General features: G+C 36.7%; 1 protein-coding gene across 6 annotated transcripts in view; it reads left to right on the plus strand.

Annotated features, from left to right (window-relative positions):
* The window catches only part of myt1lb (myelin transcription factor 1-like, b), a 196,315-nt gene that overhangs the window by 174,434 nt on the left and 6,858 nt on the right, over positions 1-15,023 (plus strand). For 3 of the 6 annotated variants that reach the window (XM_049463879.1, XM_049463882.1, XM_049463878.1), the window contains 9 exons: positions 2,374-2,495; positions 3,645-3,707; positions 4,117-4,185; positions 5,971-6,033; positions 7,610-7,693; positions 9,407-9,628; positions 9,766-9,857; positions 10,894-10,997; positions 11,933-12,076. In XM_049463879.1, the coding sequence (XP_049319836.1) occupies positions 2,374-2,495; positions 3,645-3,707; positions 4,117-4,185; positions 5,971-6,033; positions 7,610-7,693; positions 9,407-9,628; positions 9,766-9,857; positions 10,894-10,997; positions 11,933-12,076 (963 nt within the window). Of the gene's footprint in view, positions 1-2,373; positions 2,496-3,644; positions 3,708-4,116; positions 4,186-5,970; positions 6,034-6,174; positions 6,900-7,609; positions 7,694-9,406; positions 9,629-9,765; positions 9,858-10,893; positions 10,998-11,932; positions 12,077-15,023 lie in introns of those variants that run through there. The other 3 variants (XM_049463881.1, XM_022673124.2, XM_049463883.1) reach the window with 3 other exon arrangements.

The raw sequence follows: 15,023 nt of genomic DNA on the forward strand, positions 1-15,023 counted from the left end.
CTAGGTTTCCTTAGCTACTAAGTTACTAAGTTACTTCCTAAGTTACTTTAGTACTTCTACTTGTGGAGTGTGGAGCTACTTAGGTCACTTTTTTTGTAGAGCAATTGTACCTTTACTCAAGTCTGGCTCTCTAGTACAGGGTTATGAAAAATGTACGGCCATGAAAATCCTGGAAAAGTCATGGAATTTAAAAATAGCAATTTCCAGGCCTGGATAAGTTTAGAAAGTCATGGAAATTGGTCTAAAAACCTTTGTGTTTCAGTTTAGCGATGAAGAAAATCTAGTTTGAGCTAACAAATACATCAGCTCAGAGTTAATTCAGTAATTTAGCCCTACTCAATGGAGCTTTCATTATTTAAAACACATTTTATTATTAAAAATAGTGTGTCAACATTTTATCCGATTCATTTTAGACCTATTACATTATATCAATTTAAATGATAGTTTTAGTAAGTTTTTGGTTTTATTATCCATGTCTGGACTGATGTTTTAAAAATTGCATGGTCATGAAAATTTGCCTTGAAGGCATGTAAAAATGGTAAAAAAAAAAAAAGTCATGGAAATGTAATGGTTAAAACGTGTAAGAACCCTGCTAGTACTTAATACATGTCTTTATTTTGGTTATGATATAAAAACCATTATCACTTTTAAATATTACAGATTACTGAGGCACCATGAATTATGAATTAGTCAGTATTATTATTACTATTTATATATTTTTGACAAGGTCTAACTACATTATTTATTCTTTGTAACCTTTAAAACCTAATGAAATCACTGCCAAACAAGGCAAGTTCTTTGTATTGGCAACTTTACAATTGAACAAGATTTATTTCAAGTTATTTTGGATACTTTTTATTTGTCCACTCATCATGAAAGTTGCACACAATGTAAAGAATAACTCATAGAATCACATTAAGTTGAAAAAAGAAAAATATCTCAAGCTTATAAAGGCACTGAAAATAAATAGTATAAATAATAAAAAACAAAGATTGAAAATTAAAAAAAAAAAAAAAAACAGTAATAAAAAAATAGTAGTAATGATTATTATGAGCATTATTTTAATGGTAATGCTGATTGCTGGTGCAGTTGGTGTCACTATTCTCCTGGTCTTGTGTGCAGTGTAGTGAGCAGTCAGTGATGTGGCTCTGGCTGCTGTAGAGCAGTGTGAGTGTGAACGTAGAGGCAGCAGCTCTGTTCGCCAGCCTGTATCTGCTCCAACACTGCTGAGGGACAAAGGCCAACTGGAAGAGCTCCCGAATGAGGCGCTACAGCTAGTGCCACACCTCACACACTCACACACACACACACACACACTCTTACACACACACAGTCTGCTAGGAGCTAGACAAGATTTACCCAACCGCCTTCTCTCCCTCCCCAAACACAATTCATCTGGTTCCTCTCTCTCACCCTCTCTCTTTCTCTCTCCCACTCTCGTACACACATTCTTGCCCTTTATTCTTTTTTTCTCTATCCCTCTCTCCTTTCTGATATGATAGTCACCTACTGCATACTATTATCATAAAGCAGAGGAGTGTGTTCAGTGGCAGACTTCTGTTACTGAGCCACTCAATGGACAGACTGAGGAGATCCTTTGTCCCTAGAGCCATTCCTAGGGCTTTTTAACTCTCTCTTCAGGAACAGGACACTGCTACATGTGCTAGATGTCACACACCATGGATATTTTTTACTTGTGTACCTATAGATACATGCATATGTATGTATACACATAGGTACATGTATTTTAAGCACACAGAGTCACTTTTTCTTATATTGTAAGTCGTGTGCATCTTTGCATCTGTAGATTAGTAAGTTGTTTGATTGTTTGATGCATTATTGGCTTAAATAGAATAAGATGCACTATTACCAATGCAATTAATAATAAAAAGTGAACAAAAATTAGAAAATAGTATAAAACAAGATTAGAATAAAACTATACAATTTAAGATATGATGAGGTATACAAATAAAGGAAGTAAACAATAAAATAAATAAAACACATACAAATACTGTAGTAATAACATTAATAATACAATAATAGCAACAATTATAAAATATATCATATATATATATATCATATATAATCATATAGATGTTATTAGAAATAATTTGTGGTGGGCCTTACTGGTTTTCTCTTTTACACTCATTCCCAGTTCCAAAACTGGTTTAGACAGTTTTCCATTTCAAGATATTACACTGCAATATACTGTATATGCTGACAATGAGAAATATCAGACTTGTTAAAGCAATGTAATAACAGTTCGATAACTATTTCTCTTCTCTCTCTCTCTTTCTCTGTCTCTCTCTCTCTCTCTCTCTCTCTCTCTCTCTCTCTCTGTCTGTCTGTCTCTCTCTCTCTCTCTGTTTTCAGTCAGATGATTTGGACCCATTCCAGGACATTCTGGAGGACAGTGCGTACGCCACGGACGTCACCATCCCGAGTCCCAAGCCTAAATTCGCTCCCTGCAAAGAAAGCAAAAAGGACCTGATAACGTAAGCCTGAAGGGGGAGCCATGTCACTTTCCTGCCCTCCCCGCATCCACTCTCCTCTCCGCCCAATTTCCGTCTCTCTTTTATTTTCTCTTCTGTTGCTCCGCTTAGAGCGCTCAGTCCTCAGCTGCATGCTACGTAACACGACAGCGCTCATTTCTAGCTGGAGACGCTCCTTTAGGCTCTGGCTTTCTGCACTTTCTCTTCTGATGCTTTATTGTAATAAAACATCATTCTCACTTTTTTACCTGTTCATGTTGCAGCTGCTCTCTAGGATGTTCTAGATGCTGTAGGATGTTTAGCAGCTCACACCCAAGCAGACAGTGAGGCTAAACTGGAAACAATGAACTTTAATCTGATGATAAAACAAACTGAGAATCACAGCAACACTTCATTTCAACCCTTCTGTGTGTGATGCTCTCATAAGCTTTACAATCGCTTTATCAGACTTATTCAGTGACAGTTAAAGCAGCTTTATGTAGCATTTTACCTAAAAATTTGAACTTTAAAGGACCAGTGTACAGTTTCACACAGTATGTTCTTATTTCAATTGTCTGTTAGAAGCAGAAATCTGTTTGGGTTTTTGCTTCTTAAGTCACCCACTGCCCATTCCTCCATCCTATTTTCACACCCCAGGTTGCCAGGGATGCTGCGGCTGCAGAAGTGAGCAAATTGTAAAATTGTGATTTGTTTGAGATTTACCAGAAGGACTACAAGACAGGCAGACAGCTAGCATTTTTTCTTCTGAACAGGGTAGTCAATTAAGCAAACACTAGTAGAGACAGTACCTATACAGTATTTGTGTCATATTTATGTTCAATCCTGTAATATTAGTTTACCACCTCGATCCACAACTTTCTTTTACTTTCAGCAACAGCTCTCTACATCTCAGCTTGTCTAGAAATGCATGTTTACAGCGTGCACACTAGGGGTGTCTCAAACCACAAGCTCAAATACAAGAATTACCAATGCTGTTATAATACTTCAATTTCATAAAAGATTCCAGATCTAAAGCTTATGAAAGTTTCACATGGGAATGAAGTGTTACCATTTTTCCCAGTCTTAACGGCTGCACACAAAATTATGTTTTCATTTTTTTTTTGTTGTTCTGGACTTTGCCGTTTGATTCTATCTACTTTTTTCTGGAGACAGATGCCCAACACCAGGGTGTGATGGAAGTGGTCACGTAACCGGTAATTACGCCTCGCATAGAAGGTGTGACTTCATTTTCTCATGGTGGATTCATTCAGTCTATCAATTTATTGTTTTCAGCTTACCTCGACTATACTGTCAAACAGTACCATAGCTTAGGACAGTGCCTTATTTAGGTTAACCCTTTGAGTACCAGAGATAACTGAGAACTAAAAGCTGAATTGATATACTGTAGTAATGCTCAAAACTATTTAGTGTGCTCTTCAGAGGGTTAACAGAATATAATCTTTATTTTCCCCTGCACTTGCACCATGGCTTTTTTTGCATTTACAGCTAATTTGTGTGTTCTGTGTCTGTGTGTGTGTGTGTGTGTGTGTGTGGGTGTTTGGTGTTTTTGTGTTTCTTCTGATTCAGTGGTTATTGCTAATCTTCATTTGTGACACTAATATCCACCTTTTTTACAATCTTCCAGTCTTTCAGGTTGTCCTTTAGCCGATAAAAGCATTCGAAGTATGATGGCAACCAATTCGCAAGAACTCAAGTAAGGCTCTGATTAATTTTAAAAATAGAAAGAAATATAGAAAGAAATGAAAGAAAAGACTTGAATTGTTTTCTTGACGGTACAAAACCTTTATATCCTTTGTTGGATTGTGTTTATAGATATGCTGTTTGTCCAAATGTTGGTGGTGACCTTTTATACAGTAATGAATGCATTCAGCTACTTCAGGTTGCAATCATTGCTGTTACAAACTGGAATAAAATGAGTAAAATTAACTTAAAAAAAAGTTTTGCAACTTTCTGCATTTGCTTTTTTTTAAGTAGATTTAATTTCATGTAAATTTAAGTAACTTCACCTCGGTTTCAAGACTTAAATGTTACATAGAGTAAATAAATGGACTGAACTTCAGTCAATCCATTCTTTTAGTAAACTTTACTTAATTTCTGCATACAGTATTACCTAATTACAATTACTTCCATTTATACAATATTACTTAAATAATTTATGATACATAATATATTATAATAATAATGAAATGTAAATATTTTTAGTTAAAACACACATTTAAATATTTACATAATCTCAAAGATTTATTTTGTAAACAGACCAAGTCTCACTGTCTCAACACATGGATGGCATGTAATACATTCTTTTTAGTATAATAAAATGAATGTATTACATGTCATCCATGTGTTGAGACAGTGTAATATGTGAGTTTTAACATAAAATATTTATATTTCAGGAATTATAATATAATATATTTATATATAATATAATTATAATATATTATATATCAAAAATTATTTGAGTAATATTGTATTAATGAAGTAATTGTAATTAGGTAATATTGTATACAGAAACGTTACTAAAGGTTACTAAAAGAAAGGATTGATTCAGCAAAAATAAATTAAGTAAAGTTTACTAAAAAAAAAAAGGGATTGACTGAAGTTCAGTTCACTTATTTACTCTATGTAACATTTAAGTCTTGAAACCGAGTTGAAGTTACATCAATTTATCTGAAATTAAATTTATTTAAAAAAGTAAATGCAGAAAATTGCTAAACTTTTTTTAAGTACATTTTACTTATAATTTTTTTTCAGGGCAGATTTGCAAATACACATACACAGCTTGTCTAGACTCTTTAGAGAAGTATAGCCAATATATTAGGACCCTTTTGGCACCATGTCTAATACCAGCCATGTGCTAGAAGAGTATACAGCCCCTGCATTAAAGCTGTGGAGCAGTGGAACTGTGTTCTCTGAAATGATGGTGCTCCATCCAGTACCTTTGGTATGAGTTGGGAAGTTGGGGATGAGGAGGGATGGTATTTATCCAACATCCTGACCTCACTAATGCTCTTGTATCTGAAAGCATTCAAACAGAGACACTTGCTCTGACAAAAGCAGGATAAACTCTTTTGAGCAGATGTCCCAATACTTTTGTCTAATGCACCAATAAGTGTACCAAAAAAACTTTTCCCAGTTTTGAAACCAGTGCCAGTGCCAGCTGCCAGTGTTGTGTGTTAGGAAATGTCCAAGTTATTGGACCATGCCAGGCTTTACAAAACATACCTGCCCATGCTTCAGTAAGCAATGTCTCATATGTCAGTCCAAAGCTACATTTGCTTTTATTTTTTTATTCTGTAGTGTTATTAATAATAAACCTTTAGAAACCAGCAGCAAAAAAGTAGTTAAACATCAGATTTAAGGTGTTTTTATATCTGTAATAGTAAAATTAGCAGGCTAGTGTTATCAGATTATAATTTTAATAAATAAACTCCTGTCCTCCTCCAATGCTGGACAGTAACAGGCTGTATTTCTGTCCCAGGTGCCCGACTCCGGGCTGTGATGGTTCGGGACATATCACTGGCAACTACGCCTCACACAGAAGGTAAAGCAGAACACAGCATGCATCTCTAAAACTGTATAACCATTAATGGATGGGTTTTACAAAACATGTGTAATGCAACAACTTAAATTAGTCTTTACATTATTTTAGAGTATTCTGACCCATTTATAACTCACTCGCCAGGTACTCCCTAACCTGTAATTCACATGCAGTTCTTCCTCAAGAAGATAGAGGGCCCTATCGTACACCCTGCGCAAGGCACGTTGCAATGCTCTCTGCTATCTTTCACCCCAATAACAGTCTATTTTCACTCCTTACACCCGTGCTGTTAACATAGTATCTAAGGTTAGGAATAAATCTACACTGATGGGCGTGGTGGTCTGAAAGTGAGGTGTGTTCAGGTAAATTTCTGACATGTTTCTATTTTGGCGGCAGAAAACACAGGAGCTCCACTTACTGATTAAAACCCTGACAACAGTCAATCGTCAAAATCCATTGCACCGCACTGCAGAGCGCAAACCTGACTTTTAACTTAACAATAAACAGAATAAATAATAAAATAACATTGCTGGCGTATCTTTACAGTGTGAACGCGTACGCCAATATCCTCTGCGGAGACACACAAAGCTTCACGCTATTAAGATATGAACATGCCAAAATCAGAGCTCACCTGCCTTTTAAAGACAATGCAACTGAAAAAAGGAGCTGCTAATTTTCTTTAAAACACTTAATGTTTCTGTGCACAGCAGCAGCACTGCTTTACACACGTGTGTGCAATTGCATAATTGCATTATGTACATAACATCCTGTACCAACAAAACTTAAACTACTAGCGTAGATTATGTGTAGTTAGTATAATATGCCTAGACATATATACATAGACATCAGCTGTATGTTTCATCACAAGATAGTGGCCATGTTCTTTTTATACCAGGGTTCACATAAATCAAATAATTGAAATTGATTGAAGTAAACACATTCAAATTAAACACATTAAAATAAATTTGTTTTCCAGTGTGTTAATAGAAGTAGTAATAGCAGTGGCAATTGCAAGTGTTTTTAATTGCAGTTTTTAAAATAATTATTTGTCTAATGATACTTTTGTGGTTTTTGATTGGTGCTGCCTTTCCAGCATAGATGCAGAGGAGGAGTCAACAGCTAACTACTTAAAACTCGTTCAACATTTTTTAAACTATGCTATTGGGAAAAACGTACAGAACTGGTAGAGTTCTTAAAGTTATGCCATACTTAAAGCTGTAAGCACTCCATTTAAGTACATTAACTGCTAGAAGTCATAATTATAACCATTTTTGGCTATTTTAGGGAAATATTGAGCAGTAAAGCTCCTCATGATTTCTATTGGTTTCTTACACTGATCGTTTCTTATCAGCAAAAGGTAAAAATGATGATTTGAATGTGAGGAAAGTGATTTTTATGTGCAATGTTGTTCTATAGTATAAACAACATGATTATATTGTCTTACAGAAACACATCTAGGGCAGATTTATACCTGTCAATAAAAACTACATAATAAAAAATGTAATGTCATGTATATTAATATACATTCCTTTAAAGTCCCAATTGTAACAGCCGTTCTAACTCCAGTGTGTTTGTTCAGTTTGTCAGGATGCCCACGCGCTCGCAAGAGTGGCATAAAGATTACACACAGCAAAGAGGACAAGGAGGACCAGGAGCCAATCAGGTAACGGCCTTCAAACTAACTCCTCAAACCTCACTCCTCACACACTGACCACTATTGACTGCTGCTGCTGCTGCTGCCACACCAGTCAGCCTAATTCAAACACAGTACATGAGAGGGTATGCAGATAACAGACTCATCAAGCAGCCTTTCAGTAAGTGCCAGCTGCAGCTCTCAATGCCCCCCTTGGTCCAAAGTGAAAGCGTGAATCTGAAGGTCAGCCGTCGTCGTTCTGAGTGTAGTATTTTGCCAAGAGCTTGCACTTCAGGCAGAACATCCTTTCAGAAGCTCTCCTTTCTGTGGTTCAAAGTCGTATTTGGAGGTAATTGTGGTTAGAGAGAGACGCACAGCTTGAAAAGCTCAGGAGGACTGTGGCTCCTTGAGGCTCGTGCTGAGGGGAGCTGTGGGGATTGGGGCATCTGTGCTGAAATTTGAGAAAGTGTGAGCAGAAATATAAAAGTTCCTTTTGAGAGCTGTGAGTCAGATGGTTTGGCCTAATGGCTTCCCATATGTCTGTCTAATGAACAGACAGCTAATTAAGCTACTACCAACAAAATCAACAGCCGGGTTAGATACACTGAGCTGTTCGAGGGAAGAGAAGAGCAGGAAATATGAATTCTATACATTCACCATTTAATTAATTACACTCTCTGCCCATGTCTTTAACTGTACTGAAATTTAGAATCAGTGTTTTTATAATATAAAGTCTCAGCTTTTGCAGTTACTAAGGGATGATGGGGGCATCACTTAAGCTGTCTCTCTTTTTACCCAGATGCTCCATCACTCTGGAACAGGGTAAATCTACACTCATCAGACCGTCACATGACCTTCTTCTATTGCTCCAAAGTCCAATCTTTATGCTCTCTAGCCAATTGAATCCATTTTGGCTGGTTAATCTCACTGATAAGTGTTTTTTTCCTTAGGCTACACAACCGTTTAGTCCCAATCCAGTGAGTTCCCTTCACATTGTGCATTTGGAAATGCTCTTACTTTCACTATTAAACATATCCCTGAGTTCTAGTGTTCTTTTTCTGCAATCAAAATTTTACCAAACGTTTAAGTGCTCGCCGATCACCATCATTCAAGATTATTTTCAGATCACATTCTTTTTTCCAAAATATTGTTTCCTCACTGTACTTCCACTGTTTAATAATGTTTTGGGCAGTTCTTAACCTGATTTTTCAATAAGCACAGGATGGGTCTTTCTACATGGGTTGTTTAACAAATGAGAAGTTACTCACTGTATCAGTTAGAGTTAAATATCTTGTTGCCAGTTGAAACATAACCAACCATGCAGTAATTATCCATTTTAAAGGCAGTGTATATACCTGTATAAACATTTACACATTGTATAAGATAAGAGGCAAGATAAGGTAAGATGATCTTTATTAGTCTCCCATTACATATTTTTTCAGACGTATGGACAAAACTATATGTCCAAAAGGAGTACTTACAGTGTACCAAGTTCTGGCACATGCGTTTAGCTGTGTGTCACTATACCCAGTGCCATCTGGTAGATAGAGGGACATAGAGCAGTGCAGTGTTGAGCTGTGGAGCAGTGGAACTCCAGTACCTCTGGGATACATGGGATTGCAATTTTAAATCTCTAAATAATCATTTATTGTCAATATCTGACCTCACTGATGCTCTCATGACTGAATGCTGTACACTAAAATGAATGCTATACTCTAAAAGAGTGTGTTCCTGTCCTGTTAGGTGTCCTGTACCTGGCTGTGACGGACAGGGTCACGTGACGGGGAAGTACGCATCTCACCGCAGTGCGTCAGGCTGCCCTCTAGCGGCCAAACGGCAGAAGGACGGCTATATGAATGGGGCACAGTTCACGTGGAAGGCTGGGAAGACGGACGGCATGTCCTGCCCGACCCCGGGCTGTGACGGCTCGGGGCACGTCAGTGGCAGCTTCTTGACCCATCGAAGGTGGGATTTTATCACTGAGTGAGAGAGTATAGAGACTAGTTAAGAAAAGAGTTACAGTAAGAAATATACTCTTAAAAATAGAGAGTTGATATTTACAACTGCCCTGCTTCTGGTTGACTTTTTTCTTCCTCCTACAGTCTGTCAGGTTGCCCACGTGCCACATCGGCCATGAAGAAGGCCAGGCTGTCAGGGGTGGAGATGCTTACATTAAAACAGCGGCCAAGCAATGGTAATTTTGATGTTTCGTTTCACAAATGGACAGTAAGCAGTAAGCAAGTGTTTTTTTATCACCTACACTTGCAGCCTACATACAGGCCAAATCTTGTTAAAGGGTTTTAAACTAGCTACATTTAAAGGAGAACTCCGATGTATATAGACTTTTGCTGTAGTAAAACATGATAAAAATTTCTTACCTTTGATGAATAGCACACCTCCGTTCTCCCACAGTGTTCCGAGATCCAGAAATTTTAACAGTTTGTCCAAACACCCTTCAGACTGGGTGACACGAGGCATAATTTGTCCCGATAAATCGCTTTTTCCACCTTTATCCAGAGCCCTGATGTTTAAAACAAGGCATTAATAAAAAAGCTAATTAAAAAGTGCACAAGAAGCTTATTAAAAACCTCTGTTTATATCCTGTAACACGAGCTTCAGCTACGAGCACCACCATTACTGAACTAAAAATAACATAGATATGCATATGCATAGATTCCAATGTCTGTGACATTATCAGTACAAATATGGCGGCACACGGAGCTGAAGCTAGCGTTACGGGAGGTAAACAGTGTTTTTTAATAAGCTTCTTGTGCACTTTTTAAGTTATTAATGCCTCGTTTTAAATGTCAGGGCTCTCCGGATACTAGCAAGAAGGCGTGGAGCTACTTTGAACCTGGATAACGGTAGAAAAAGCGATTTATCGGGGCAAATTATGCCCCGTGTCACCCAGTCTGAAGGGTGTTTGGACAAACTTAAAATTTCTGGATCTCGTAACGCTGTGGGAGAGCGGAGGTGTGATATTTATCAAAGGTAAGTACTTTTTATCATGTTTTACTACAACAAAAGTCTTTTTACACAGGAGTTTTCCTTTAATATATGAGTAAGGATTTAGACTTTACACCCTAACCTACAATCCAGCTTCATTCAGCTGGTGCAACTGGCCAATGCTAAAACTCCACTGTTATATAACTGTCTGCTATCAAGAGTTATCATCTCAGATTTTGCTGTGTGTAAATGTTACAGCTGCATTTTTGTCTGATTGTCTGCAGGTTTAGACAATGACGAGGACATTAAACAGCTGGATGAAGAAATCAAAGATTTAAGTGAATCTAATTCACAGGTGGAGTCAGATATGATCAAACTTAGAACACAGGTAAGGAAGATGTTCTGAAGTTGATCTACACGTTATCGAAGCCGTTAACAGTGTAAAGTCAGTTCTTGAAGATGCTGAAATTGGAAAAATTAGCAGACGTAAAGATCTGAGCCAAATAGTATTGACAAATATTTGAAACACCAGACAGGTCTTGTGGGATGTTCCTGGTATGCAGTGAACAGCACCTGAAAAAAAGAGCTCCACGGAAGGATGACCAACCAGTTAGCCAGTGACAATTGATGTTACCCATGGAGGTCACATCAGCTCACAAATTAATGTCAGCATACCACCAAGAAGGACAAACCACATCCAACAGGATTAACTGTGGACGCAAGAGGAAGCTGTCTGAAAGGGATGTTCGGGTTTTAACCCGGATTGTATCCAAAAACATAAAAACACGGCAGAATTTAATGTGTACCTCAACTCTCCTATTTCCACCAGAACTGTCCGTCAGGACAATAAATTATTGAACCAGGTGTTTCAGTTTCATTGTCCAACCCCTGTATATCATAGGAATTTCAGAGGCCTTGTCAGAGCTGTTTTGGTGGCACTGGGGGATCGGCACAATATAAGACAGGAGGTTTTAATGTTATGGCTGATCTGTGTAGTTCCTTATGCTTCTGTGCTACACTAGCTTCAATTATGTGTGGTGTGATATGTGAATGTATATGTACTCTCTGTTAATAAACACAAGAACAACCCCCCGGCTGTGTTTGGCACGGCTTTAATGAAATTTGCAGTATAATGAGTTTTGATTCATTTGAGATGAGCGCATTCCTTTGTTCCAGTCTGCAGCACTGTGCGAAGTCTCAGATCCAAACCGAATAATGACTTGCATCACACCCGAGAGATAATAAAGTGTATTTGCATTGTGATAAAGCTAATCTCGTTTCCATGTGCATCCATAACTAACGTAGACCGCTTCTCTCCCCCAGATTACCACAATGGAGTCTAATCTGAAGTCAATAGAGGAAGAAAACAAGGTGATTGAACAGCAAAATGAATCTCTCCTGCATGAGCTGGCCAACCTCAGCCAGTCACTGATTAACAGTTTAGCTAATATCCAGCTCCCTCATATGGTAAGGGCCACCATTGAGAATGGATAGCGGGCAAGTAATGGAAAGAGCAGAGCATTGCGCTGCAGCTTGTTGATTTTCAGACCATAGCTCTCTGTGGCTTCAGGCAACAGTTTACTCTGCATGCTGTATTCAGACGCTACTGCTTTAATTTACATTGCCAATGTGATGGTGCTGCGGAGATACAGAGTGAGTCAGCGTTATGAAAAAAAGCAGCAGTTAATCGGCATGATGATCGGCCGGATCTGATAAGGCAAGGTCACTGGCAGAGATTATATAACATGGATAAAGTTAGAAAGTAACAACCATGACCCATAAAAACACAATGTGTGCATTATTTGAAGTGGGCAGTATCGCAGTGTACACAGTACATTTCCACCAAACATCATCAGCAGGAGTACTGTACAAAATATTTATTTACAGCACAAGACAAAATGTTTTGCTTTGTAGATTCATACTAAAGTTAATTCAAATATGAAGAAAAACATATGGAATTATTTAGTAAACATGAAAAGCATGTTAAACAAACCAGAATATGTTTTATATTTTAGATTCTTCAAAGTAGCATCTCTTGCTTAGATGACAGTTTTGCACATCTTGGCTGGATTTTCTCAGTCAGCTTTATGAGGTAGAGTCACCTAAAATTCAGGCTTTGAGTTAACAGCTGTGCTAAACTCATCAAGAGTTAATTACTTGAATTTCCTGCCTTTTAATGTGTTTGAGAGCATCAGTTGTAAAGTTGTGAAGAGGTAGAGTTGGTATACAGTGAATAGCCCTATTTGAGTTATATTATGGCAAGAACTACTCAACTAAGTTAAGAAAAAACTACTTTAAGAAATAAAGGTCAATCAAGTAAAAAATTTTAAAAACTTTGAAAGTATTCTCAAGTTCAGTCGCAAAGGCCATCAAGAAAGTTATGATGAAACTGGTTCTCATCAGGACCACCCAGCAAAGGAAGAGCATGAGTTTTCTCTGTTGTACAGTATAAGTTCATAATAGTCACCAGCCTCAGAAACCGCATGTTAACTGCACCCCAGATAAGAGCACTTAAACAAACCAAAATACTCTTAAGTTACTATATGATTCCTTATGTGTTTCTTCATAGTCTGGATGACTTCAGTATTAATTAATAATGAAAGAAAAAAATAAGAACTTTAAATGAGGAGGTGTGTTTAAACTTTTGACTGTATGATATCCATGACAAAAGCATACTATCATCACACTGGCAACATCTAACTGCTTTTTAGTGGTTGGTGTGGTGCAGTGGATAACACCACTACCTGCCAGTGAGCTACCCCATCATGTGGGAGACCGGGGTTTAATTCCCGGTCTGGGTGACTAAATTGCTCTACACCAATAAGAGTCCTTGGGCAAGACTCTGTAAGTCGCTCTGGATAAGAGCTTGAGATAAATGCTGTAAATTAAATTAATTAAAATGAGTCACCATTATTGTACAAATTTAAAAACACTGCCTACACCATGCTTAACATTAATCACACCCAGTCAGAGCAGGCTGAAACTTTAGTCTCACCGTTTCATATCTCTGTCAGTGACACATGTCACAGCTCAGTATGTACGCAAAGCAGAAACAATGCTTTAATATCAGATTTATACTGACTAATTCTACCGGCTACTTCCCATATCACATGCAATGTGGATCTATTATCATTTGCAGTGCAAATATGTCTATATTTGAGCTTAGTTATGTAAAAAGCATCACAAAAGCAGCTTTCCTCCATAGCATTCATTTTGCTTTTGTTTCCTGACCCCCAAAAAATAAACTGTAAAAGAACTGACAGCAAAGAGTTACTCTGAACTCTGAACAGATACCATGACAGTACAAGCATAATAATGAAAAAACGATGTAGAATAAGTGTTTTAAATCAATCAAAAATATATACATATGTGTACATTGTTCACTCTTGATTTCATAGCTGCTCATATAAAAAAACACATTATTGGTTAGGTTTGCATGTAATAAGGCCCTGTCGCTTACACATATTGCTTCTTTGATATTTTATTCATAAACATAATGTGTTTATTGAATGATGTATGTTAAATATATACACAGTACTGTGCAAAAGGTGTAATTACATGTGATAACCACAATAAATTATGTAATTGAATTATGTAATTAAAAATGCTTTATCTGGGCAGTAACAGTTTATTTGCTTAAGAAAACACTCATATTAGAATGAATACAAACAACATCTCCACAGCTCTTTGTATGGGAGTCTAGTTATATAAATTATAGTCATCATCTAATAATGCTTTGGCTTTGGTGCCTGTAACTAAGGCTGCAGTATATTGTAAAAATATTCTATAGCACTTTTTCTGCAATATATTGTATATTAAAAATACATGAATTTTCAAAACATTTCTCTAGAAGTTTTTTTTTTTAATTACATAACTACCAGAGGCAGATTATATCTGCCAATATAATTTATCTAATTCCAATATTGTTGCATCACTGGAATTAGATAAATTATATTGGCAGATATAATCTGCCTCTGGTAGTTATGTAATTAAAAACAGATCAGTGGGGATTTTCCTTTTGTGTTTAGTAAAAAAAGTAAAAAAAAAATATTTAAAAAAATATAGGCCCGTTATTTATTTAATGGCTATTTAAAAATGCAATGGTTTAAAAGGATAATTTATCATACAATCTTGTAGTAGAACCAATCAGAAACAATCCTAATTCAACATTTTTAAATATTGATAAAGAAATATTAATAAAAATGTATTAATATTTTAACAGCCAAAATTGTAGAGCATTTCTAGTTATATTTGGAGACTTTATGTTTATTTTGCTGACTAAATATCCAGACTTAAAACTCAATAAAACTCAATAATAAGACTAAACAACTATGCAATATTTACAGTTTATAGCCCTTATTAATAAGAAGTAACCTTTATATTATAGTAAGAATCTCATTACTTATTGATTGGG

The sequence above is a fragment of the Astyanax mexicanus genome, chromosome 14 (assembly GCF_023375975.1).
Source record: "Astyanax mexicanus isolate ESR-SI-001 chromosome 14, AstMex3_surface, whole genome shotgun sequence".
NCBI classification, from domain to species: domain Eukaryota; kingdom Metazoa; phylum Chordata; class Actinopteri; order Characiformes; family Acestrorhamphidae; genus Astyanax; species Astyanax mexicanus.